Below are 25,270 nucleotides of genomic sequence, written 5' to 3'. Positions count from 1 at the left end.
GTCTTTGCTCCTTCATGCGTTAAGTCCGGGGAGTGTCTAGGAGATAATTGATTATGCAAAGTAAAGCCCCAATTAAGTGCTCTACATTTTAGAATTGAAAGATGTAAGTGATTAAAATTTCAGTTAGAGAGAAATTATATGTTTGGATTTTTTGATTATCACAGATTTAATTGTGTCGACAAATTTTTTACTGTGTTGCACCCATAGAATTTGAATTGTTACTGTGTCGGAGAAAATTTTACTGTGACGGGACCAACACAGTATAACATCTCATGGAGAACCCTATCATGGGCAAGGATAAAGTTTTTGCGGACAAACAGATAGACGGACGGACACGACAAAAACTATATACTCCCGGAACTTCAATTACGGGGGCATAAAAACTATCTAGGAGCTACATGTAACAGACAAACAGATAGACGGACGGACACGACAAAAACTATATACTCCCGGAACTTCAATTACGGGGGCATAAAAACTATCTAGGAGCTACATGTATGCAGCTATTTGATGTTGGGTTCTAAGGTTCGATCTCCGACCTGGCACGTGCATTTTGAAAGGATCTTTTATATTTCTAGTCAACTGCATGCCGATATAAAGACGGGATGAATGGCTTGAACCTAAACAACCATTTCAAAGGGAAAAAAATGTGCAGTTAAAAAAACAGCATCGTATATATGCTGGGATGACCCTCTGTAGCGGGACCCTCATTTAAGCACAAGTGATGTCCAATTTAATCTTTACTTCCCTTTCTTTCATAGGGTTTTGGTTATACTAACCAACAGAATAGGTTTTTTTTAATAATATCGTTTCTAAAGTTTGAAACCTTTTATTTAAAAAATGCAGAAACTGTAAGTATTGAACAAAAACAACCAGATTACAATTGCTTGCTAAGTTGGTGGTTTTCACTTATGAATAGAGAGAACAAAATAAAATATAATGATTTGCAAATGTTTATTCCCAAAGTAGGCTTGGACAAAACTATGGTTGAAATGTTTAAATCATTATGTACATAAATAAAAATGATGAAAATAAATCATTTAAATATATTTTAAAACAAAATAACAATGTTTCTGTATAAACCATGTGACACCAAGGAGGTGCATGTACAGTAATAATTCATTAAGTAAATATCACAGTCGAAAATACACAAAATCAAATGTTTTCTTTCTCAAAAACGGGTTAAAAAATATCCAGATTTCAACTGAAGAGTAAATGTTATCTCTCTGTATGGATGTTTAAACACACATATGTCATCTAAGTTAACTTTAAGAAATTCTTTCATTACTTTTCAGCTGAAAAACTGGTCAAGAGAAAAGTGAATCAAAGATAATTATTTGTGTAACTGCAGCAAAAAAAAAGTATATACTTTATTTTTGATAAGAACAATAAATCTGTATTGGATATTATATATTTTCAAAGACATTCCTACATAGCTAACGGGACATTATATTAAGCAGACAATCAAACACAGGGTTGACAAACTAATTTGGCACATCTTCACTGCTTGGGCACTTACATATAAATTAATCTATGGGCAGTTACGCGTGTTCAAAGAAATCATTATAAATGCCCCATGTAATAGAACCTATTTATGTTACTACTACAACCTTAATCCAAAAATATGAGAAAACTATAAAATTACTTGACAAACAGTTTTCAAACCTCAAAAAGGCTGAACTAAGACTTGTTCACGATTCTGATCAGGTCTTAACCTCATAAACTTTTGTAATTGAAACACTTGTAATTGCATACTGACTGACAAAAAGTTGTCTTTCATTAGTATCTTTCACACAAATGCTTTTTAGTTGAGTCTCTTTTGGTTTACCTACATCAACATCATGCCTTCCTGTGATCCTTTCCCTTCAGTACCAAAGGGAAATTTTCAGCATCCTCTACGCATCCATGCCGTGCATATTCTTTCAACAGTGATTTAAAAGTTTCGTTGCAATTCATTAGCCTTTTATTGCCTGTTGAAATAAACGAAATAAAATTACAATGAAGATTTAGAGAAAAAAACAACATGCATTCGTTCAAATAACAGAAAATGGTCTGTCTCTTGAATCTGCCGAAACGTTTCACTGCACTGTTGAAAGAAGGAACAAATATACATAAGCATTTATTTTTTTTTTCATATATTGTTCGCTTGGACTCGGTATCTTAAATATTTTTTGTTGAAACCAAATAAATGGTCGAAATAATCTAGATAACAAATGGACACAAGATATTTGATGTGAACTCTTTGAAGTTTTATAAAAAATAAATTATGTAAATGGAACAGGGATTCATAATAACTGAATAAACTTCAATAAGAGATTCTGTATTACTAGTTATGGTAAATAAAACGGGTAAAAAGTATATTAACAAGTTGTTTTATCACATTAGAAATAGATCATCAGTAGTTTTCAAATTTAAATGATAATAATGTACATTTTATTTTAATATATAAGCTTAAAACACTTACCAATAATGACGAGTCCTTTTCTTGCTCGTGTTAGTGCTACATTTATTTGATTTTTATCTGTGATGAACCCGAGATTTTCCTTACACCAACCTATCGTTGGGTGTGGTTCGATTCTGTAATCTGGTATTGACCGTACGAGACTAAATATGACGTAGTCCCATTCTCCACCTATTGTAGACAACATAATACTACTTAATACATAATTATCTGAATTTATAAAAGGGGTCAAAACAGCTATACAATATCTAATAGATAATGACGCATGAAATATAATGTCGATATCAATTAAAGAATATTAAATGATCCCAACTTTAAAAATTCACCTTGACTTGCCACAACTGTGTTGACATGCTGGACATGGTGTTTTTTAAGTCTCTCTCGGATTTTACTGCACTGGGCGTTGTATTGGGACATGATGTTGATGTTTTCAGGTGCTACTCCTTCCCTTTTTACCAAATGTAGATACACCTTTTCCTTAAAAGAAATTCATGCATATTTTTCCTTAAGAAACCAATTAGGATATCTCATTGAATGTTTGAAACATTAACTGTTTATGCTGAAGTTGTTGGTCTATGAAAAAAAGTAAGAATTTTTAACTCTAGAAGATTTATTAGGAATAGATTCAGTGCAAAGCCCAGGAGAAACGCAAGGGTTTATCAAAACGGTACTGAGACTTCAAAAAATAGTTACTGTTTCCAAAGCATCACTTAAGAGTCCTCGTTTTACAAAACATATATCTCAAGATCTTTACCCACTATTTATTTGAAAGGCTATGGTTTCCAGCTATCGTTCATGTCAAAACATACTCAACAAACTAGAGAGTGACTCTAAGAAAACTAACTACAACTAGCTAGATTTCAGTTCCATGTCTCAATTACAATGAATAAAATGTTTGCTAATTTGCAAACAAAACTAAATACCGATAGATGAAATACGTTAATGCCCAAAGGCAGGTCCAGTCACATGGGATACACATGTGTAGTATGTAAGCGTTAGCTCAACGCGATTAAAAGTTAAAATTAAGATAATTTTTAATGTTTGCAAACAAACAAAAATACAGACAGAAGGGCGGACAGAGCGAAAAGTATTTACTCCAGAACTTTCGATAATGGAGGAATAAACACCGAGACTAAATAATATAGGGTTCAACAATATGCTTATGCAGGTATAACTAAGATGTCTTATAAATTATTTTATATTCTTTATCGTTTGGTATAAACACAGAAGATGTCTTTAATGTAAACTTATTTTACCACGTGATCGATCTCTGCCGTATTGAATTTTGACATCTCATTGCCCTCTTCAGTCGTATTTGCAAGATACTCCTCTTCACCCTCTATGTGACAGAATACCAATGGGTTTTTAGGATTACGCCACATGTTAAGTGGTTGTAACACCTCCCATTTCGGAGACTTTTGAGTTATCAATCTATTGTAGTAAAATGTGTTGGAAGGGAAGCGACATAGACTAGGATGCTATAAAAAAAAAGTTGGACAGTACAGATGACGACATTCTTAATTATACAGATATTTATTATATTTAAAAATAGCACAAAATTAAAAGATATAGTATTTTTTCAAATTTTTATCAGTAATTTTCTAATTCATTTACCATTCTGTATTGGTTGGTAAGAAATGTGAGTACTTTATCTGACTTCTCAGATTCTGCATAGCGCTCAAACAAGGATTTTTGTAGACCCAGTTCTGCTGCTTCCTCACACAAGATAACTGGTCTGAGCTGTTTGTGGTCACCAATCAACACAACCTGCTTTGCATGTGTAGCTACAATTGTTGCTACACATTCTGGTTCTGTACACATGCCAGCCTCATCGATCAAAAGCTGATAAATTGATCTGCCTGTTGAATTCAATAATCGAGAGCTTGTGGCGACGGCAGTTGTACATAAAATAACGTCATATTTAGGTATTTCTTCCTTAATAGCTCTTGCAATATATTTTTTATACTGCTTGATGTCTCGGTAATCAATGCTCTTCTCATTTTTGAATTTTCTGTCAAAATCCCTTATTTTTTCTGCATGCTCATTCCCAGGTCTTCGGATGATGTGATGTAAAGTTACCTCTCGAAGATTTTCATCTGGTGCGCTCTCAGACTTCTTCATCGAAATAACTTTGCCTGGTATAGGGAATTCTTTACATTCGAGAGCTCCACCATACATTCGAAGGATTTTCAGGTTTTTAAAACATTTCTTCAAGTAATCTTGAAAAAGCACAACAAATAAAATTTTAAAATATAAACAATAGTAAAAACTACATGTAATAAATAATAATAATTAAAACATTTGTAATTTGAAGAATTGGTTACCTGTGACTAAATCCACGGATTTGTTGGACGGACCACAAAATACAACAAAATGTTTGTTTCCACCTTTCAGTTCTGAATATTTTTGATTGATGGAGCAGAAGAGATTTATAAGTGCGACTCCAGTAAACGTTTTCCCAGTACCTAAAAATGTAAATCAAATTTTTCTTACCTTATTATCATTCCATTTATAAAGCAATAGTGTGGAATAATCGTTCAAACTCTGATTCTAATCGGCAATTATTGCTGGATTAAAATGTCAAATATTACATAATTATAAAAATATTGTAACTTCATCTTCCAATAACTAGAAATGGCTTTTCTTGACTTGATAAGATATAATAATTACTTTGGAAAATTGAAGTGGCTAAAAGAGGAAGGAATGGGTTCCTTAATTTGTGTTTTGAACAATAAAAATGCAGTTTAATTGTGTACTTTAATTATATGTTCAATTTGATTCATGGCAAAGAAGGTTCACTCTTAAATGAGGAATAAAATATTTCAATAAATCGTTCAATTTTCATAAATTTTGATGTCTTTTAGAGTACAGGCTTGAGTTTTTGTAAAATGTGCACTTTGTCTAAATCTTACGCACAAATTTTAAATTCATTTATGAATAAGATGAAATTTTACTATACCGAAATCATTGTCTCCGACAATATTGTTTGTTGTTGCAAGCAGACGTCTGCTTTCGGATTTTCTTTATATTTTTGTTAAGGCAAAGATTAAGCGATCAAATTATACATAGATCTTAATTCTGAGCATGCAGCGGGTCACTCTCTTCTTGTCCCTCAGGTATAGGATAAATTAATAATCCATTCATTTATAAAATACTTCGGTGTCTAAAATAACCCCAAAATGTATAGTCTGCTCATTTTCATTACCCGGAGGTCCTTGGATCAAAGAAAAACTCGAAGTAAGCGCTTGTTTCACTGCTTTCCTTTGATTACTGTTGTATGCAATTCCAAGCTCTGGGACATCAAGGTCTCTCACACGATCTCCCAAATCTTTGTGTATTTTATCTGGTGTAAAGAGAATAAAACATATCAAAGAAACATTCTGTTCATTGCAGTTTAGGTATTCAGACCCCAACATACATGAAGTTGCAGTAATTAATAAGAACAAGACAAACTTGTACAAATAGAAAATGGTAAAGTTCTTTACATTGTCATTTTTGTCGTAGATTTATTGCATATATCAAAATTGTTTTTTTCTGTATTATTAAGTAGTGACAAATACTCGGTATAGAGACATAGATATACAAATGTGTTTAATTTAAGATTACCCAGCTCTGGAATCCGTTTTCTCAACGCAATTGCTTTCGCTAGGTCAGAAGCACTTTCCAACCATTTAACATATAATTCCGTTCTTCTAAAAATGGAAGAAGGAAAAACAAAAACTCTTATTATGTATATTTTGATAAATAATGATTTGTTCAAAATAGTAACATCAACCTACGAACTTTTATTGAAATCTTTACCCACCTGCTCACGTCTGATTTTGGCAAAATTTCCACGTTACATTCTTTTTTCTTGTTCAACATTTCTTGTGGAATTGGGGGGCTCCTATTGTGACACACAAATGTCACACAATCAACTTTTTCGCCCTTTTTTGATTTAAATCGGACATCACTCACTTGTGCATGTCCAACCCAATACCTATCTTGTGAACAAATAGCGCCGTTTCCAAAATTAGAAATTGCATTACTCTTTGGTTCTAAAGGACATCTAATGCAAAGAAAATCAGATCCTGACATATAAAATCTTTCAGTCTCTTCTTGAGTTTCTTCTGTTTTTCGATCCTCATTACTTAAAAGGTCTACTGAATGAGCAGTGAATTCAATGTCACGTTTCTCTAAAAAGGAATGTTTAAGAGAAAAAGCTCCTCCTTGTTTACGAAAGGTGACAGGCAAATCATTAATTGTAAATGAATCATCGTCAGCCGTTTGAATAGCAACCTCCATGGAGAAAATTGGCATCCAAATATCTATGTAATCTTTGCAAGTAGAGTACTTTTCTTTGGTTGGTTTTGTCGCCATTTTTGACAGAACCCCAAGAGGATCTCGGGCATGCTGCAAACATATTTTTACGTTAGGTGTAATGTCAAACAACTGAGGCAAAGGCGTCAAAATCCCCCGCTCAGACTCTGCGCACATTTGAATGGAAACCATTTGGCCATAATTGAAGGACAAGCTATAGTTGCATACTTGCTGTGCAAAGTGACCACCACGTACCTCTGAACTCACATCGTTTACAGTATTCCAAGAGGCTGGAATTTGTTGGTTTGAAATTGGATCCTCACCTAACATGAGAGAATAAATATTCCTTGTCTTTTTACTTAGAAGTGCCTGAATGGTATTTACCCACTTTTTGAGATGACGAAATTGGACTTTTTGATGTGGATCTATTCTAAGGTAGTCGTTCTCTTTTGGTGGATTCTTAGTTATCCTTTTCAGTGAATAAATACGATTTTGCCATTTGATAGTCATGAAATACCGATCTGATCCCACTTCTTTTTCGAATTCTGGTTTTTGCCGTGAGTGTAATAAGTTTATGGGCAGTAGCTTGCTCGATCTGCTCAGTTTTCGCAACGTGGGAATGATCAGTTCAACGTCATTGTTTGTGACATTTTGAATGAAGCCATTGAACACTTGAGGTTGGCTATTAAGAGAGTGAGCAAATAATAAAATAAGACAACTCTTCTGAAACTGTTTTCTGGAACGATTTACATTATTCATCTCCTCACAGATACTCTGGATTTCAATTTCGTTATATGGAGGTTCCTTTACATTGTCTAATGCAGCATGAACCAATCTATGAACAACGAGATCCGTGAATCGACTGAGCGGAGACGTGAATGATGTGTAAAGAGGGACACGTAGATTAAAGTGCATTGCTTCCTGTTTACGAATCGCGCATTTGTATTCTGCACTGTCTTGTATTTCTACCCATTCTTCAACAGCTAGTGCTTGTAATGGATGGATTTCATCTGCACCAAGAACAAGCTGTAGTTTGTCAAATTGTTTTCTTTCTGCCGCCTCTCGTAAAACCTGCCATACATTGCTTTGAACTGATATCAAATGTCTGTATCTTATCTTTTCTGGGTTACAATCAAAAATAGAACACACTGCTCTATCAGCTATTTCACAATCCTGCAAGCAAAATAAGATTTTATCCATATATTCATTGTGAGCTTTTTTCCATCTTAAGAGGGCATTTTCAGACGGGCGATCATGACACTTTAAGGGTATACACTTAGGGTACTTTTCGAAAAGTAACTTTGCGACAGTCTGATTTGCAAATATATGAAGTTCTTCTCGTAATATATCTGCATCCATGCATTCTATAAAATTGTTATTCTCGTACGGAAACATTTCATTAACGTCAGTAAATAATGACGCTTTTCCCAGTCGCTGTTCACGGAGTCTTTGTGAAATTTTATGTAGAATGTGAATATCACTTTTAAGGGTTTTTGTTTTCAAACGTGTTTGAACATCTGATATTTTATGACTTTCAACGGTCTTAATCACCACTCTTTCTACTCTTCCTTCAATGTCGACATTTTCATTCAGTGGATCAAAATTGTCGTCTATAGAAACGTCAAAGTATACCGTCAATGTTTCTCTTTCTTTGCCTGTTCCCAAGTTGAATAATTCATAACTTAGATCTTCTGGTATCATGTACACTGGTTGTATATCTTTGTTTACATAAAAATCTGTACCGCGCCTTCTGGCCTCCAAATCAATTGCATCACCCTTTTTAATGATGTAGGTTGGATCTACGATGTGTATTCCAACTCGATACAATCCCGAATTCAATAGATTCACGCTATATGCAGCTTCCATAGCACATTGTTTTCCATCATTTATTACAAAAGCCTTGACAACTTTTCTACCTCCAACGCCCATTCTTTCTTTTCTCTGAAGAATTGATGCTGTCATCTCCCTTGTTTCTTGACTATAAGCAGAAGGTACACGATGTTGGAGACGAAGAATTCCAATGCCTGAGTTTATGTCGCCCTTGGTATTTATGACCTTCAATACAATTCCAAATGGATACATATCATCCCAATTTATAATTGCAACTAGAAAACAGTATGCTTTCTGGTGAGCAAGATTAATATCTAATGTTTCATGATAATCAGCGACATTTCTTTCTGAGTCATAAGAAAACAAGTCCACCTGATATTTGTGTTTACAGTGTTCATGAGAAACGTTGATTTTTGGTACAGTTCTACATAATGGTTTCATCATGTGATCTGCAAATTCATCTTTTGAGCAGATTAATACCGGGTGATCTAAATCTCCATATCTATTTCTTTTCAATCTTCCAATAACTTTTCCATAAATATTGTTATCTTTTCTTTCTTTAGCCAAATCTATTTTCAACCTAGGTATATAGCTACTCTGCGCCTTAGATTCTCCAAGGATCTCTACAACTACCTCATCGTCTGTAAATGCCTTTCCACACTTTGACCTTCCCGAAATAAGAATTTCTTTCACATCATCCCCAAGATCTAAATTTCTGCAAATTGCTTTATGAGCTGATTCTATTTCTATGACACACCGTTTATACTTCTCTTTATTTCGCTGAAGACAAGATTTTATTTCTTGTAAGGACAATTCGTCTTGGTATTGAAATGATTTTGACGTTTTGTTTTTCTGAAAACTTGTTTTACACCTATCTTTCAGCGTTATACCAAAAATAACTAGATCACTGCTTCTAAGTATTTTGTTAGTACCAGCGGAATGTTCATAATCAATCTGAGATTCATCATCCACGGTGTCTATGCCACTGTCACTCTGTGTATCGGTTTCAGTTTTGGTATATTCTGGTGCAATATAAGATATTGGTTTCGGGTTTTCATTCTCACTGAATGATTCCTGTCCAGAATCTGATTCACTCAATTTCTTTTCAACCACTTCAACATTATAATCTTCATTTATTTCCGTTTTCTTTTTGCCTTTGTGATTTTTCTTTTTATAAGTGGCAGAAGGTTCTGGAACAGAGGGAGGGACGTCTTTCCATGTTTTATATTTTGATGTGTCTTCGTAAGGCATTCCTTGTGGACCAGTTTCTTCAAAAGTCGATGAAGAAAGTCTTTCTCTTTCTGGTCTTTTAGCTGTAGCGGAAAGCAAATTTTTTCTAGGATTTAGACATCAAATTCTACACAGAGGCTAGAAATGAAATCTTAGATATACTCACGCCTGTAGTGCGATCCAGCCCTCTTGACATGCTTTTTCTTAACTTGCAAGGCCTTTTCCTTCATCTGAATTATCAATAAGAGTTAACATAGTCTTCCAATTGCTTTGGTAATTTTTTAAAATTAAATTTGTCCTTTAATTTTAAAAACCTACCTGCTGCGGTAGACTTATATTAGTCCCTGCCAACCATTCAACATCTAAGTTACTTTGCGTTTTTGGTACTTGGTTTAATTCCAGAATAAGTGATTCTCTTAGGTCTCTGAGAGCATTTCTAGTCTGTTCTGTACTTTTCTACAAATAATAAAAACAAATATTTTAGAATTTCCTTTCCATCTTTTTGAACAACGAATTACATTAATAACGCGTTAAGGTTTCACCATAGGTCAACATGTCCAAATATTCATTTTTTACAGTAGCTCCAAAACTATGTGGTTTATAAAGTTTAATCTTTTACAGTTTATAAATATATAATTGTATAACAGATAGAAAGTATCACTTGAAAACAAATATTTAAAAATATATTTATCGAAAAAAATATATTTAGAAATTTGCATTTTTAAAAAAAATGTACCTGCTTAATTCTCTACTTTTAGTGAAAACCATTAATGCAGAAATATTATATGTTTATCAGTGAAGGGCAAGTTGGACGTGAATGGTCTTTGAAAGACTCATTGTAAGCATGGCATGTATAAAAATAAGACCCCTATAAATCCACCATTTGCAATGTACTTTCGGTTTCAAATCTTATTATTTGGACAGAATAAACAGGGAAAACAACTTTCCAGAGGCTATCGAAGTCCCACCTGACCTTCATTGATAAACATATATTTTTCTCCAATAATGGCTTTCACTTAAAGTACGGAATTAAATAGGCGTATTTTTTTTAAAAAACGTAGGCATTTTTTAAAAAGAATTTTCCTCGATAAATATTTTATTCAGTATTTGTTATCAAGTGCTACTTTCTATCTGTTCATCAATGATATATTTATAAACTGTAAAAGTTTAAACTTTATAAACCACATAGATTTGAAGGTATTGTAAAAATTATTTTTTGGACATGTTGACCTTTGGTGAAACCTTAATCATAACACTTTCAGGAACTCGGTTACTATTGGATTCTTAAAGATGTGTCATGTACGGAGGTACAGAATTGTTATTAGATAAGTAAACCTGTCGAGTAGTCAAACTAGTCATAGGTAAGGTTTTTTGGGGGAGGGGACTAGCATGTGAAGGGTGATATTTGAAAGTAGTAGTTGTGAATTCTTTATGCAACTTATATGTGCTTTATTTCAGGCCGTAATTTTTATTTAATTGAATGTTGAAAACAAATAATTTGTTGCAAGAGAGCCTCTATATATTGTCCAAGTGTAAAAGTAGGGCGTCGACTGTAAAACTCAGTGCTTCTCAATATATTTTCAATACGTCACATGCATGCATACTATTTGAATTGCTTCCTCTGTTTTCTTTAATGCGACATCCAACTTTCCAAGATCTTTCAGTGCGCTTGCCCACAGAAATAGATCATCTGCATCAAGTGTATCCGAATCACGATCTTTAAATAAAGTTAAAGGTCCTTTTTGTAAATAAATTTCTTCTTTCTAAGATGCTTAAAATAATTGATAATTCAAAAATCAAATTTCTTTACGTCATGTGAGTACCTTTCTGCTTGTAGATTGCACAAATTAAGTTGTGTTGTCCCTTTGTAAATAAAAAAGTAAAATAATATTTATTTTTTGAAGGATTCTACGTTGAATCGTTAAAATTCTCTCTCTCTCTCTCTCTCTCTCTCTCTCTCTCTCTCTCTCTCTCTCTCTCTCTCTCTCTCTCAATTGTTTCCATTTTATAAACACAAGTAAAAATATGTCAACATAACCCGATAGATGTTTTAAAATGATACCTTATTTCTTTACTAATGAGATAAAATATACCATGACTAGATTTTAAAAAAATTAACATTTTGTCAACACGATGTAACTAGATAAAGAAAAGCATTTAGGAATTCAAGCCTCATCAAGATGCAATAGAAAATTTAAAGAAGTATACCTCAAATTTACAATTTGTCTTTTCATTTAAAAAGTCTAATATCTGTTTTAAGAATTTAAACTAGCACATACACGCGGTAAAATGCATCTTTAAGTCTCAAAATGTATTTAGAAGCCTTCGTTACTATGTAAATGTAATGGTGTATACGGATGATTTGTATTAAATTTTGCTATCTACGCAATGACATTCATCCTTGAAAAAATAATGCATCTAAATTTTTTTTATAGTATTCGCATTCGAAATTATCAATTAATATTTATTTTAAGAAAATGTCTTACTTGTCTATGATACATCTTACAAACATGAAAGGCAACAGCTTTTCTTCTTTCTTTAATAAAGGAGTTGTCACGATCCAAATGGAATGCGTGAATGAGTTCTCCGTAGGACATTTGTAGCTCACAACATATTCCTACAGCTATCAAACTGTAGGCATCAAGCAGAAGATACTCAAAGGTCAATTTTTCGATTTCCTTGAACAGAATCAAGATCTCCTGTCAATGAAGAAAGAAAAAAGAATTATAAATTTAGCAAAAGAAATACGCACGCTATAACTCTCGATTCCCGCCTACATTTTGGAACCATTTAATTCAAAATAAATACCAATTTGGCCATAAAATCTATGTTTAATACAAAGAACAGTTCAATGGTAATTGATAAATCGTCTTAATACCAGCGCTAAACAGTAAATTATCCATAATTCCAGCTCTTGAAAAAGAGGGGGGGGGGGAGGGTTAAACGATATTTTCCATCGAAATCGGAGTTTCAAGCATCACCATATTTTGAAACAGTCTTGGATATGATTAAGTGTTCCTTATATCTGTTCTTATGTTTTAGACAAATAATTAAAACATAAATATTTTAATAAAATATAATGTTTCAGTTGTATATCGCTTTGAAATTGATGGAAAATAAGCATTTTTATCTTTTTTTGTCATTAAACATATGTTCCTCCCCGTGTCACACAAAAAGCTTTGGTATGAATTTGTTAAATAACATTCCATATTACCTGTAAAAAGGAATTTTTGTGACACGGGGGGGGGGGGGGGGGGGGAGATGTTTTAAAAATATTTTCCGTTTTCCGTTGATTTCTATAGTGAAAAACACAAGTTTTACCAAAATTTTAGAGTTGTCTCTCTTTGTTTTCCAAAATAAGTAATGTTTTAAGAAAATCCATATAATTATCTATAAAAAGTATTAAAAATTCATCGATTATGTTAACTTTTGAAAATTGACTTGGAGGTAGGCGGGAGAACAATACTATCGTTCGCAGTTCTTTGACGAACTATTCTGCTTAAGTTTGATTCCGAAGAAAAGAAAATTGTGTACCTCTAACGTGTATGGTCCTCTGATGACACTGATCCAATAATTTCTTGATTCCATCAATGAAACTGCCGGATTCCAGAATTCATTCCCAAGCAAACGGACTAATATGTAAAAATAAAAAAAATCTATATTTCCCTTCATTTTTTTTTTATATCTGTGCATTGGATCATCAAAGATATAAACGATTTAACGTGCTCGTCAATAAACTTTACACTTCTTTTATTTCTGGAGCATTCTTTTCATAATTTTTTTTTTCATCTGAATAGAATTTTTTTCGTTTCCTCAGATTTTGCCATACTTAGCATTCTGGGATGTTTATCAATATGAAACGTGTCCTACCTTTGCAAAAACACTTAAGGGCGTAACAATTATCAGCACACTGGAATAATAAAAACATAGCAATTATAACAATTTAGAAGTTATAAATAATTTTTTTTTAATGAAAATTGGATATATTTGAAAGAAGCCTTACCTCTTGGAATATTTTTTTTAGCTCGTCGAAAATATCGATATCTTTATCTGACAGTTTTTTGAAAACATTTCGTGCAAGTTCTTTTGCTTGTAGTATATTCCCTGACTGAAGGGCACTCTCTGCTTGTTGTAAAGAACGTTTAATTGTTTCTTCTGTGGATTCTTCTTCATACGTTTCCGTGATGTCTATTGCCTGATCACTGTCATCACCATTTTGACCTATAGAATGTCAATTTGATCATGTATATAAAATAACAGCTTTGTTTACAGGAATTATATCTTTAAAAAAATCTTTTCTCGTTCACCAGAACGACAGTTTAAATATATATATATAAATGTTTCTGGTCAAAAGAAATTTACCATTTCCATAGTCAAGAACAGCTCTAATTTTGAGATTTTCTGTGCCTTTCAATATTTTACTGGCCTTTTGACCTAGCATAGCTTGAAGTACCTCTGGAAATTTGTTTTTCTCTATGGATTCGACAATCTTGGATTCTGGGCTGAGGTAGAAAACAATCCCTAAAAGAATGAATAACATTTTTTACAAGAGTATCAAGGGTCACAACCATCTGAATCTTTCTTGCTAACCACTGAATTTGTACATATAGTATATATTTTTATCTAAAGAAAAACTACATAAGAATGATTGAATTTTCACTAATTCATTTTTAACGATATATTCCGATTTTAATGACACATAACCAGATATTTAAAAAAAATAAATATAAAAATCTACTTTCCATGGAGATGTTTGCTTGATTACTGGTCATTGTCTCCATGTATCATTAAATAAACTTACCTTTTTATTTTCTGTAACTTTAATGTGAAAAAAACTTGTCCCTTGATTTGAGCATTTTAACTTACCCGGTGATGAATTGTGCATAGTAAGTGGTTTTAAAAAAACAAAGCTGATGGATTTGAAAAGCGTAATAGATGACGGGCAAACTTTAATCATAAAAGCTCTCTTAGAAGCTCTCTCAGCTTCCAATTCATTTGAGTTAGAAACTTTATTTGTTATCTCATTATTCTGGTGATTTCGACAAACCTTTTCCCGACTCTTCTTGAAATTCTTCATCCATTGAAGTATTAACCAATACACCAATTTTTATTAAAGAGACATCTGATAACTTTTCTTGCACGCCTTCTATTTGAAATATCTTCTTCAGCAACGTCACAACTGGTCCATTAGTATCTACGAGGCATCCGTATGTAATACAGGACTCTGTTTTCAGAATGACATGTGTCGTGGAGTTTTGTTTTAATATATTCATAATATGTAAATGACATTCTGCTGCTAACGAATTGCTTATTGATGGCAACTGCTTTTCTGCATGTTCGATGAATGCCCTCTGTATCTCTGAAAACCTCAGATTCTTTGGTTCTACGACATCTCCTTTTATCTGCACTCGTATGCTTTCATCAACTATTGACAAAAATAATCAAATAATGTAATATCAGTCACTTGAGTCAGTAGCATTTAAATATAAAATACATGGTTACTGTCTTGAAATATAAGCGATATTTGGGCGAGGGTAAGAAAACGTGATAGAGGGCGAGGCTTGCCGAGCCCTCTTACGTTTTCGACCCGAGCCCAAATATCGCTTATATTTCAAGACAGTTATCATGTATTTTGTTTATCCTGCAAAAAAATTTACATTTGAGCGTCCAAAACAAGCTAAATCCGACAGATTTAGGCACATCTCTGCAGTTGAAACTATGACGCCATGGCGTAAACATTGCAGTATACGTGACGTCATAATGCTTTTGGAACGTCGGAATACATGCACGAGGCTTTATTAGGGCAGTGACCGGATAAAGCTTTGGTTTATTAGGTTACCTTTATTGGGTCAATGCAAGGAGTAGTTGCAGGATAAAAAGGTTTTCCTTACAAACGTTTTTAAAGGGAAAAATTAGTTTACTATATATGGTAACCTTACATTTTCAAATGCAGAAAACGTTGCATGAATTAAAAATTAGAGAGTTTTTTAAAACAAACTTTACTCTTTACATGATGATTCATAAATCATATGCATATCATTTCAATTTTTCTGAAATAATCTCTCTTTTTTATAAGTCTCTTTAATTCGATAGTATTTTACTTTTCCATGATGTTTTAAAGAAAAGAAAAGGATTGATTGATTGATTGTATACTGTTTAACGTCCCTCTCCAGAATTTTTCACTGATATGGAGACGTCACGATTGCCGGTGAAGGGCTGCAAATTTAGGCCTATGCTCGGCACTTACGGCCTTTGAGCAGGGAGGGATCTTTATCGTGCCACACCTGCTGTGACACGAGGCCGCGGTTTATACGGTCTCATCCGAAGGACCGCCCCATTTAGTCGCCTTTTACAACAAGTAAGGGGGTACTGAGGACCTAATCTAACCCGGATCCCCACGGGGCAAAAATCATGGCATTCACAAACGAAATACTAAGAGGCTACTTTATGATTTCATTACTTCAAAAAGAAACCTGAAGAAAACTAACCGTCTGCTTTGAAACTGTTTTGAATCAGCATATTCAAGGAATTTGATACAAAGATGTCCACATCACTGACTGTCTCCATTAATTTAAATGTCGCATGATTGTAAAGAATGAAATCCATGTCCAAATCTAAAAAAACAGACATTGTTAATATTCCATATATTTGCTCAAATAAAACTTACCGATGAAAACAATAATTCTTCACTCAATGTGATATTACAGTACCCGTTTGATCTATATAGCTGCATGGGTAATAATAATATCCAAAGACTCTAAGCTCAGTCATATTTTTGTCTTGTAGAATTTGACATGCGTTGATTTTCTCCATGAGGCATTTCAGCAATTTTTCTATCGAGTTCTCCATTTCTGAGCCTTCAATTCTCACATCCACAATAAGACACTTGCGTTGGATAGCCAATACTTTCGTTGAATTTTCTTTCATACATTGGTCTTCATTTAAGTCAGTTATTGATAAACTACTCATTTCATTAACAAGTTCTGGCCAGCATTTTTTGTCATCACTGTGCATTGTTATCCGCAGGTCTGGAAAGCAGAAACATGTTTCATATATTTATTTCCTGCTATACATGTAGAAGGACCGGTCGGAAATACAACAAACTTAAAAAAAAAACACTTTACTTCAATATTCATACCTTTTCCTTCAATATCTACTTTTCTTTTCGTGTGATCAGCCAATGATATTGCGACTTTGTTTCTTTCTCCAAACTGATTACATATAATTGTTTTCACACTCCTTTCACCTTCACTTCGAGACGATATTTTATTTTTAATTCCATATTGATTACAAATGATAGTTTCGGTTGAATATTCCAGAGCATTATGCTCGAGTCTGTTGTTTTCACCAAACTGAGAATTATTAGTTGACTGTAGCTCAGGCCCTAAAATTCAATGAATACGAAATGTGTTAGTATTTGCTTTAATGAGACTGCTTGTTTGTTAAATGTTTAAAACATTATCTATGTTGCCATCTATCAATTTTTATCTCGAAATCTACATTCAAAATGCTCAAACTTAATGAAGAAATCAATGGAGAACAGGAATCAATGTCAACGTTGATTGGAATAATACATATTTAAAGAAGAGCAAATAAGGACCTCTAAAACATCAGAATCAAAGGTGGGTTAGGGTGTCATTTAGAAGTTCTCTTATCTCCTGTCACAATTGCCAAGCGCTCCTTGTCAAGATCAAATGGAAAAATTCCGGAGACAATTCAGTGTGAAAAATGGCTTTTAAAATTTTCAGGAAAAACGTCATTCATTATCGGATTAAATGACTGAATTTGAAATGCTGACTTTAAAGAGGATTGTTGATATTTCGCATTGTCAACTTATTTGTCCATAGCTTGCCTCATTTTAGAAATTGTTTGCAAGTAGAGCATGCTTTTTCGTAGCGAATCAATTAGAAACGTAAATTCCAATTATCAGATCCTTGAGAATGAACATGAACAAGGGCGAGTTAGAAGTGTTCTTACTTCTATCTTTCCTAGTTCTGAGCTAATAGGATCAATTTTGTACATTTTATAAACTGCTTAGTTATTCTTTTAATTTTCTAGAAATTAAATACTTGCTGATTATATGTTATAATTTTGGCCTTTTCAATATATATAATATGTATAAACACGTTTCATTTGTTGTGTCATAAGGAAATTACGTATATGTATTTCATATATAAAAAAAAATTCTATTATCTTTAATATTTCAAGTAATTTCTGCCTTGAAAAGTAAAATGTATTAATTTTATGAAAAATGCTTGAATTTTCTTAGAAAAAAAATTATTCTACTTACCAGATAATTTCTTATGTAATTTCTTTAGAAAATGTTTTCCAAGTGTAGAGAATTTTTCAGCTATACTTTCTCCTACACTTTGTATGGTATTCCAGATAGTTTCACACTCTGTGTCTGATATTTCTTTGTCTTTATTTCTTGATATATAACGGGTAAAAATTTGCCACAATGTTAAAATATTATCACCAATGGTGCAATTTTCTATCGGTGGAGTTTCTTCAGAAAACCAGCCATTGGAAGGTGGAGGAAATTGACTGTCGCATACTCCGGTGCGGAATATGTTACAAAGTAAAGCAAATTTAAATTTTCTGGAAACACTACTCTCCATTTGTATTAATGACTGGTCTTCTTTGGAAATGATGCCATTCGGATTCAGCGACATCCAACGAGTAAGTTCTTCTAAAAGCATTTTATAAACTGGAAAACAATGCTCCAATAGTTTTCTCAAAAGTCTGGTGCAATCGACACCAAAAAAACTGTCCAATTCATAAAAGTTTGATTCGTCATCGTCAGATTCCGAACTCATGATGTTCCTTTCCGCATTAATATTCCAGTTACATGGTCATTGTCAAATTTCGCCGTTATTAAGCGCAGGTTTGATAGACCTATGTAAAAAAAACATAATAAGAATACGTAATTTTTGGAAAAGTATACTCGAATAAAAAGTATTACATTAAATAGTGTTGTGATGAAAACACCATGCATATACTAATTCCAGATATGCTACACTATATATTTATTGCACGATAGTGAGGGTAAAAATGAAGATTTATTCATGCAGGGCTTCGCTTTAGAACATGGGGACATAGATTCAGAATTTTGGTTGAAGCTTCATGTATGTTCATCACATCAACAGTTAGACCTCTTCATGTCCATAAGTTGCAGTGATTTGAATGTTTTTTTGCACCTGCAATGTCCCCCAGGATCTAGGAAAAGGCAGGGGTAATAATTTTCTCTGATTATGTTCCCCTCATCCCATAGAAACTACTGTTTAAGTGAGATTGTTGCATGAAACTTTTTTTTTTTAGCAAGAAGTAATTTTAGCGATTTCAGGGTGCATAGAAAGATAACGATATACTGTAAAATTTCTGTTAATACTGTATATGCAAAATATTTTGAAATAGGGATAGTGGTTTCAGAGGATAAGCTTGAAATGTTTAAATGTCAAAATGGGTGTCCACGACAAACGAAGACGGACAAAAACAGACAGGAATAGTTCACATAAGTGACCTAAAAAGATAATTTTTCAAAAGCATTTGTTGTTTTTGAAAACTTCCACACAATATATACTGAAAGGAAAAAGAAACGCATGGTAAACTTTTGAGGTGAATTAACTTGTTTTTCTTGAAACATGTTTTAGTTTTCCTATCTAACTTTTAAAATGATCTTTCAAAAAGATATAACCAAATCCCCATCTGTTTTTTCTAATAATTCATGAGTTATTGAAGCTAAAATGACCATACCCCCAAAGGTGAAAATCGAAACCTCTCATTATCTTCAATGTCTCTCCGGTGCATCTGTCATGAGCCTTATTTCTCTTTTGCATGGAATTTCATTAGAGTGTTAATCTTTCAAACCCTGGCTATATTTGGCATAGGTAACCACGCAAAAAAATAAGTCAAACGGCGCGCGCATGCGTCAGTGAGAGGAATACAACAGTAAGTTGACTGGCTCAAAAAACCAAATTGCGGAATTGTTTTCTTTCAAATTCCGTTTGAATGTAATGATTATAATCGTCCACTGTATAAATAACTGTTTTTGTGGTAGTAAGGTTTCGATTTGATAACCCGCTCTTAACATGGCTCTGTTCCGCGTTAACGTCATCTTCACGGTTGATTGAAAACCATTCCAGACCCTCTCTAACAACGGGTAAGAAGTTTTATGGGGGAAATATACAAGACACTGCTTAGTAAACCGTTGTTGCCTTTTTCATTTATTAGGCAATTTGAAAACAAGATCCCATTGAACTTCCGTAAACTGTGCCAAGATTGCAAGAAATTCATAATGTCTCTTAATATTGCAAAACGATTTACATACCTCATATGCATCAAATAATGCAATAAGATTTGTTGACAAAGTCGTCGTTATCAAATTGCGCGTGTTTTGGGCTTTTTAGCATTTTCCCTACGTGACGTCATAAATTTTACGGTTGAGTAATTCTGAATACTGATTTTGGTGCACAGTAACTAAATTTATCTTCTGACCAATTTTCGTAATTTTCGGTCATGTGGTCAAATTTTTTCGAACATTATGCTACCCTGCGTTTCTTTTTCCTTTCAGTATACTTATGAAATTGCATGTGCTTATCGTGAATGAAATTGATTAAATTGATTTGTGGAGAGGGCTTATATAGGCTATGCCTGCTGCCCAATCCGTTTATGTACATGTATTTCTTACATAATAAAATATGTTCAAATCAAATCAATGAAATTGAGATTTTTCACCGAAGTTGTCTAAAATAGTATTTAATATAATATTTATTTTAATACATTAGTATAATCCGATCGTAAGTTTAAAGATGCATAAAAAATTATTTTCCACTTAACTATGAAACCCCTTTTTTCTTTTCTGTTTCTTTGCTAGAACTTAAAAGATTACAAGTGTTTTTGAATATCACAAGTGCAGCAAAAGATCCTTCATATTTTGAAATGTGCACTGGTGTGTGTTTACTAACATGAACCTGACGTATGAATGACTACAAGTGTTTTTGAATATCACAAGTGCAGCAAAAGATCCTTCATATTTTGAAATGTGCACTGTGTGTTTACTAACATGAACCTGACGTATGAATGACAATACAAGTATTCCTGTTTTTTTTTCATTTCATTACAATTCATTTTACTGCACTAAAATAAAATCTTGCTTTTTGCATCAGCACATAGACTTAATATTGAAAGAGGTCAATTTGAAGTCAATCTTTGACACGAGAGTATTATTAAACATAACGTAACACATACTCTTTGCCGAAATCGGTTCAGCAGTCACAGATATGTGATCTAATAACCCATGACGACGGACAAAAATAATCGAAAGGTCACAAATAAATATATATCAAGTACATTTCAAACATACAACGATGAACACTCGCTCCTTATTTTCAGATCAGTGCTAAAATTTACAAAAAGCCCTACAAGTAGATAAGAATCAAAGGACGCATTTTGTGTATTACCCACGCACTATTTAAATGAATAGTGTTATTTATCTACAATGCAAGCTTATAACTAAAAGAAAATGAATTAAAATGTACTTTATCCTCATCCAGACTTTAACATATAGACATGTTCAGTAAAATATTCAAGAATTAATCCTTCATTAAGTTCTTCATAATCTATAAAAAAGACATTAATTTTCAAAATGAAAGTGACAAACACTCAAATGAAAAACGTAACTGAAAAAAGATGGATTATTCTTGATTATATACTTACATTTTTTGTTTATATACCAAATCCTAAGAATGAACGTATGTAATGTTTACTGGAGAGAAACATACTTCTCGGAAGTCGACCATTTGTAGTAACTCCGCCATGTTTTGAAACATACATGGGATTTAAATGCGCATGTCTGCATCTAAAGGTGCATACTGAATGATTACAGTCATGTGTTAACTATTATAAACCTTGCTTATGAATCGCCATGACTCACACGTTTTGTTTTTTTTATAACTACTCCAGTTTTTTTCCTAGAGTAATAAAAGACAAACATTTGCACCAACGTATATACTTAGAAAAACATTATACTAGATGTTACATTTTCTTTTCTTACGCGTGATCATTTAATAAATGTTTTCATAGATTGATAAATAAATCCGGAAAAAGGAAGAATTATCATAACTTGGACAATGTCAAATATTTTCTTATATTACGAGGGTTGTTCAATAAGTAATGTCCTGAACTGTATGACATACAATACAGATATCATATGACATTAAAATTGGCTTTCTCTCATAATTGAATCTTTAATGAATTTATAACAGTTCATGTGACCACTTTTCATCATATAGTTTCATTGTGGGAAGCTGGGAAACAAGGGCTTTTCGAGACACTGCATTATAAATGAATGGTAAAGAATCGGTAAACTAGAGTGAAAATAAAAGCTTAAACAAAGCTGCTGTAAAACTTGTTAAAAATCCCAAAGAAATATTCACTGAAATATGTCACATTTACAGCAACCAATACCTGTTTTATAAACAAATGAGCAGGTGGATTTCAATGATAACAAATTATATAATGGGCATCAAAAATGGGTACCGTCCTTGCCAACAAAAAATAATAACACTTATGTACTGTTTGCCAAATTTCAACAAAAAAACTTGATGATGTTGGATTGACTTTAAGACAAATAGCAAATTTGATAGACATCACATCGGGGGTAGTTTACACTGTTTTTTAGAAACGTTTGCCGGTAAAAAACCTTCGTACTCAAAGGTTACCCTATATTTTGAAAAATGAGTGAAAACGACATCGTGTACAAATGTCTTACCATTTTTTTAAAAATCAGTAATTGGAGTTATCCACTTTTTTTTTTTATATTCAAACAGATAATGGAAATTGAATCTATTGCTTAAAACCCTCAAAACAAAATTTACTATAAGATGTACTTGACAAAAACAGGAAAGATCTGACAAGAGCAAAGAATTGCAAAAGCACAAAGACAGATTTATATGCAATGTTCTTAAATATTAGTGGTATTGTTGTTCAAATTCGTATTTTGGGAGACAGTTTAATTTCTGGATGAGGCTAGAAAACAATTTTTTTTTTGCAAAAAAAATATAAAGGTTTATCAGAGGAAGGACTCAGAATCAGGAATCCACCACATTAAATTTCTTCATGACAGCGTCCTAAACCGCACGCCCTGAAGAGTAAGGGGGTTTTCGGGATACACAGATAGTTAATATTTTTTCACATTAACAATATTCGCCAGATCTTTGACCTTTTGACTTATTTCTATTTCCAAACTTGAGAAAACACCTTTGATAAGGAAGAAACAAGTCCAGGAAATCATTGGATCTGCCATTTTCCAGTATACCAAGGGTCATACCCAAAAATGAGTTCTAAAATCTATCAGAAATTGGATAAAAAAGGTTAGGGACATGTGTTGTAATTAAAAGAGATTAATAAGTAAAATAATGAAGACAAAATCATTGAAAAGCGTCTTTTGCTTCTTTCCGAGCACCGAGGACATTATTTATTGAACAGCCCTCGTATGACCAAGGAAGATGTGCAAATAAAGTCAGTTTAATGTTTCCGAAGACTGGGAAATTAAAAAAGTAAGTTGTTGATCTCATTAATAAAGGATTATTTTCTTGGAAAGTCCTTTTTCATTTTTCATTCTTTTTTTATCATTTTTAGCTTTACTCATTGGTCAGAGACCAGAAGAGCTTATGTGATGGTAAAGCGTCCGTCGTTCGTCCGTGTGTCTGTCTGTCTGCAAACAATTTTTCAAAATGTTATTCCTCCTACAGCTTTGGTCTGATTTCAATATAACCTGGCAGTCCAGTAGACTAAACTTAGATACATAATTCTGTATATTGGATTTTGATTTCGAGGAACAGTGTTGCATTGGTTACTAGAAACAGAACTTTTTTGTCAAATAATTTTAAAATCCTATTATTCCTACAGTTTTAGTCTGATTTCAAGATAACTTGGCACAAATGTAGACTTCACTAAGATACATAATTCTATTTATTATCGGTTTTACATTTCGATGAACGATGTACATGTGTATATCGGTTTCAGTATGCAAGGGGTGATAAAAAAGTTCGCAAACTAATTGAATAAAGTAGTCCTCCTCTCTGATTTTAAAGCATATCTGCAACTGTTTTGCCTATGCGCGAATCACGTGATCTAGGCGGTCAGGTGACATGCTCCTTAGAAGCTTGATGTTTTTTATGCGCCCGGATCAATAGATCCAGGGCGTATATTGTTATGCCCCCGTAAACGAAGTTCCGGGGTATTCAATTTTTGTCGTGTCCGTCCGTCTGTCTGTCTGTCTCTCTCTCTGTCTGTCTGTTTGTCCGCAAAAACTTTAACATTGCCTATAACTTTTGATTTAGTGGAGATATGATATTTATATTTCACATGTATATTCCTTGTGACAAAACCTTTCTTTGGGTACCACCAAATTTGACTTTTTGACCTTGACTTTGGAGTTTGACCCACTTTAACACAAAAATTTTGAACTTTTACTTTGGCCATATCTTTGAAACAGTTAATGCCAGGAATTTTATAATTCATGTAAATATTATTTGTGCCAAGACCTTTCAATGAGTACCCAAAGACGTTGACCTTTTGACCTTGGAGATCTCCGTACCCATGAAAAAACTTTAACCTTGGCCATAACTTTTGGACGGTAAGGGCTATGGCTTTCATACATCACATATGTAATCCTTGTGAAAAGACCTTTTGTTGGATACCAAAAATTTTTACGCTTTGACCTAGACCTTGGAGTTTGACCTACTCTTAAAAGACAACCTTGGTAATAATTTTTGAAGGCTTAAGACTAGGGCTTTCATACTTCTCATCTTTAATCCTTGTGACAAGACCTTTCATTTGATATCAAGAATCGTGACCCTTTGACCTTGACCTTGGAGTTTGACCTACTTTTTACAAACGTTAACTTTTGCCATAACGTTTGAACGGTAAGGGCCAGCACTTTAATACTTCCCACATGTAAGCTTTGAGACAAGGCCTTTCTTTAAAAATCAACAACCTTGACCCCTTGACATTGAGCCCGGAGTTTGTCCTACCATTAAAACGTTTACCTTGGTCATAACCTTTGAACAGGTGGTGCTAGGATTCTATATTTCACATTTGTATTCCTTGTGAAGGGCCTTACTTGAGGTACCTGCATATTTGATCTGCATTTAAAATAAAGCTTAACCTTCGCTATGTTGCTATACGGGGACATCAGTGTTTTACAAACACAACTTGTTTCAATGTGGATAAAGTACGGGTGCCGCTGTTTTATCATATCCCATATGTTTAAAGTCTAAAGTAAACGATTTAAGGGATAAGTTGGCGATCTTTCATTCATATCAAATTGCTTAATGAAGGAAGAATGAAGAAAGCTTGCTTTCACTGGACAACAGAACATCATCGTTTTAGAAAAAGAAATTGGACAGTTTCCAAATTTCATTCCACTAACTAGTGTTCTCTTTATTT

The 25,270-nt window shown here is 33.2% G+C and overlaps 1 protein-coding gene across 1 annotated transcript; it reads right to left on the bottom strand.

The window, feature by feature from the left end:
* Positions 1–933: 933 nt before the first annotated feature.
* Positions 934–21,616, bottom strand: LOC134240492 (helicase with zinc finger domain 2-like). Its single transcript, XM_062722584.1, has 24 exons — positions 21,536–21,616; positions 18,111–18,715; positions 16,959–17,204; positions 16,531–16,848; positions 16,309–16,434; positions 14,868–15,245; positions 14,183–14,341; positions 13,824–14,041; positions 13,691–13,730; positions 13,355–13,452; positions 12,307–12,519; positions 11,644–11,683; positions 11,425–11,537; positions 10,139–10,276; positions 9,987–10,050; positions 6,267–9,903; positions 6,068–6,153; positions 5,667–5,804; positions 4,786–4,926; positions 4,076–4,680; positions 3,718–3,939; positions 2,788–2,938; positions 2,465–2,632; positions 934–1,970 (listed from the first exon to the last, which is right to left on the bottom strand). The coding sequence occupies exons 2-24, from the start codon at positions 18,634–18,636 to the stop codon at positions 1,840–1,842; spliced, it is 7,956 nt and encodes a 2,651-aa protein (XP_062578568.1). The 5' UTR covers positions 18,637–18,715; positions 21,536–21,616; the 3' UTR covers positions 934–1,839.
* Positions 21,617–25,270: the final 3,654 nt, after the last annotated feature.

Source organism: Saccostrea cucullata, unplaced genomic scaffold (assembly GCF_032062105.1).
Source record: "Saccostrea cucullata isolate Sc308-1 unplaced genomic scaffold, CSIRO_AGI_Scuc_v1 ctg2470, whole genome shotgun sequence".
Taxonomy (NCBI): domain Eukaryota; kingdom Metazoa; phylum Mollusca; class Bivalvia; order Ostreida; family Ostreidae; genus Saccostrea; species Saccostrea cuccullata.
Note: the sequence above shows the minus strand (reverse complement) of the source record. Positions and strands in the feature narration are given on the sequence as shown.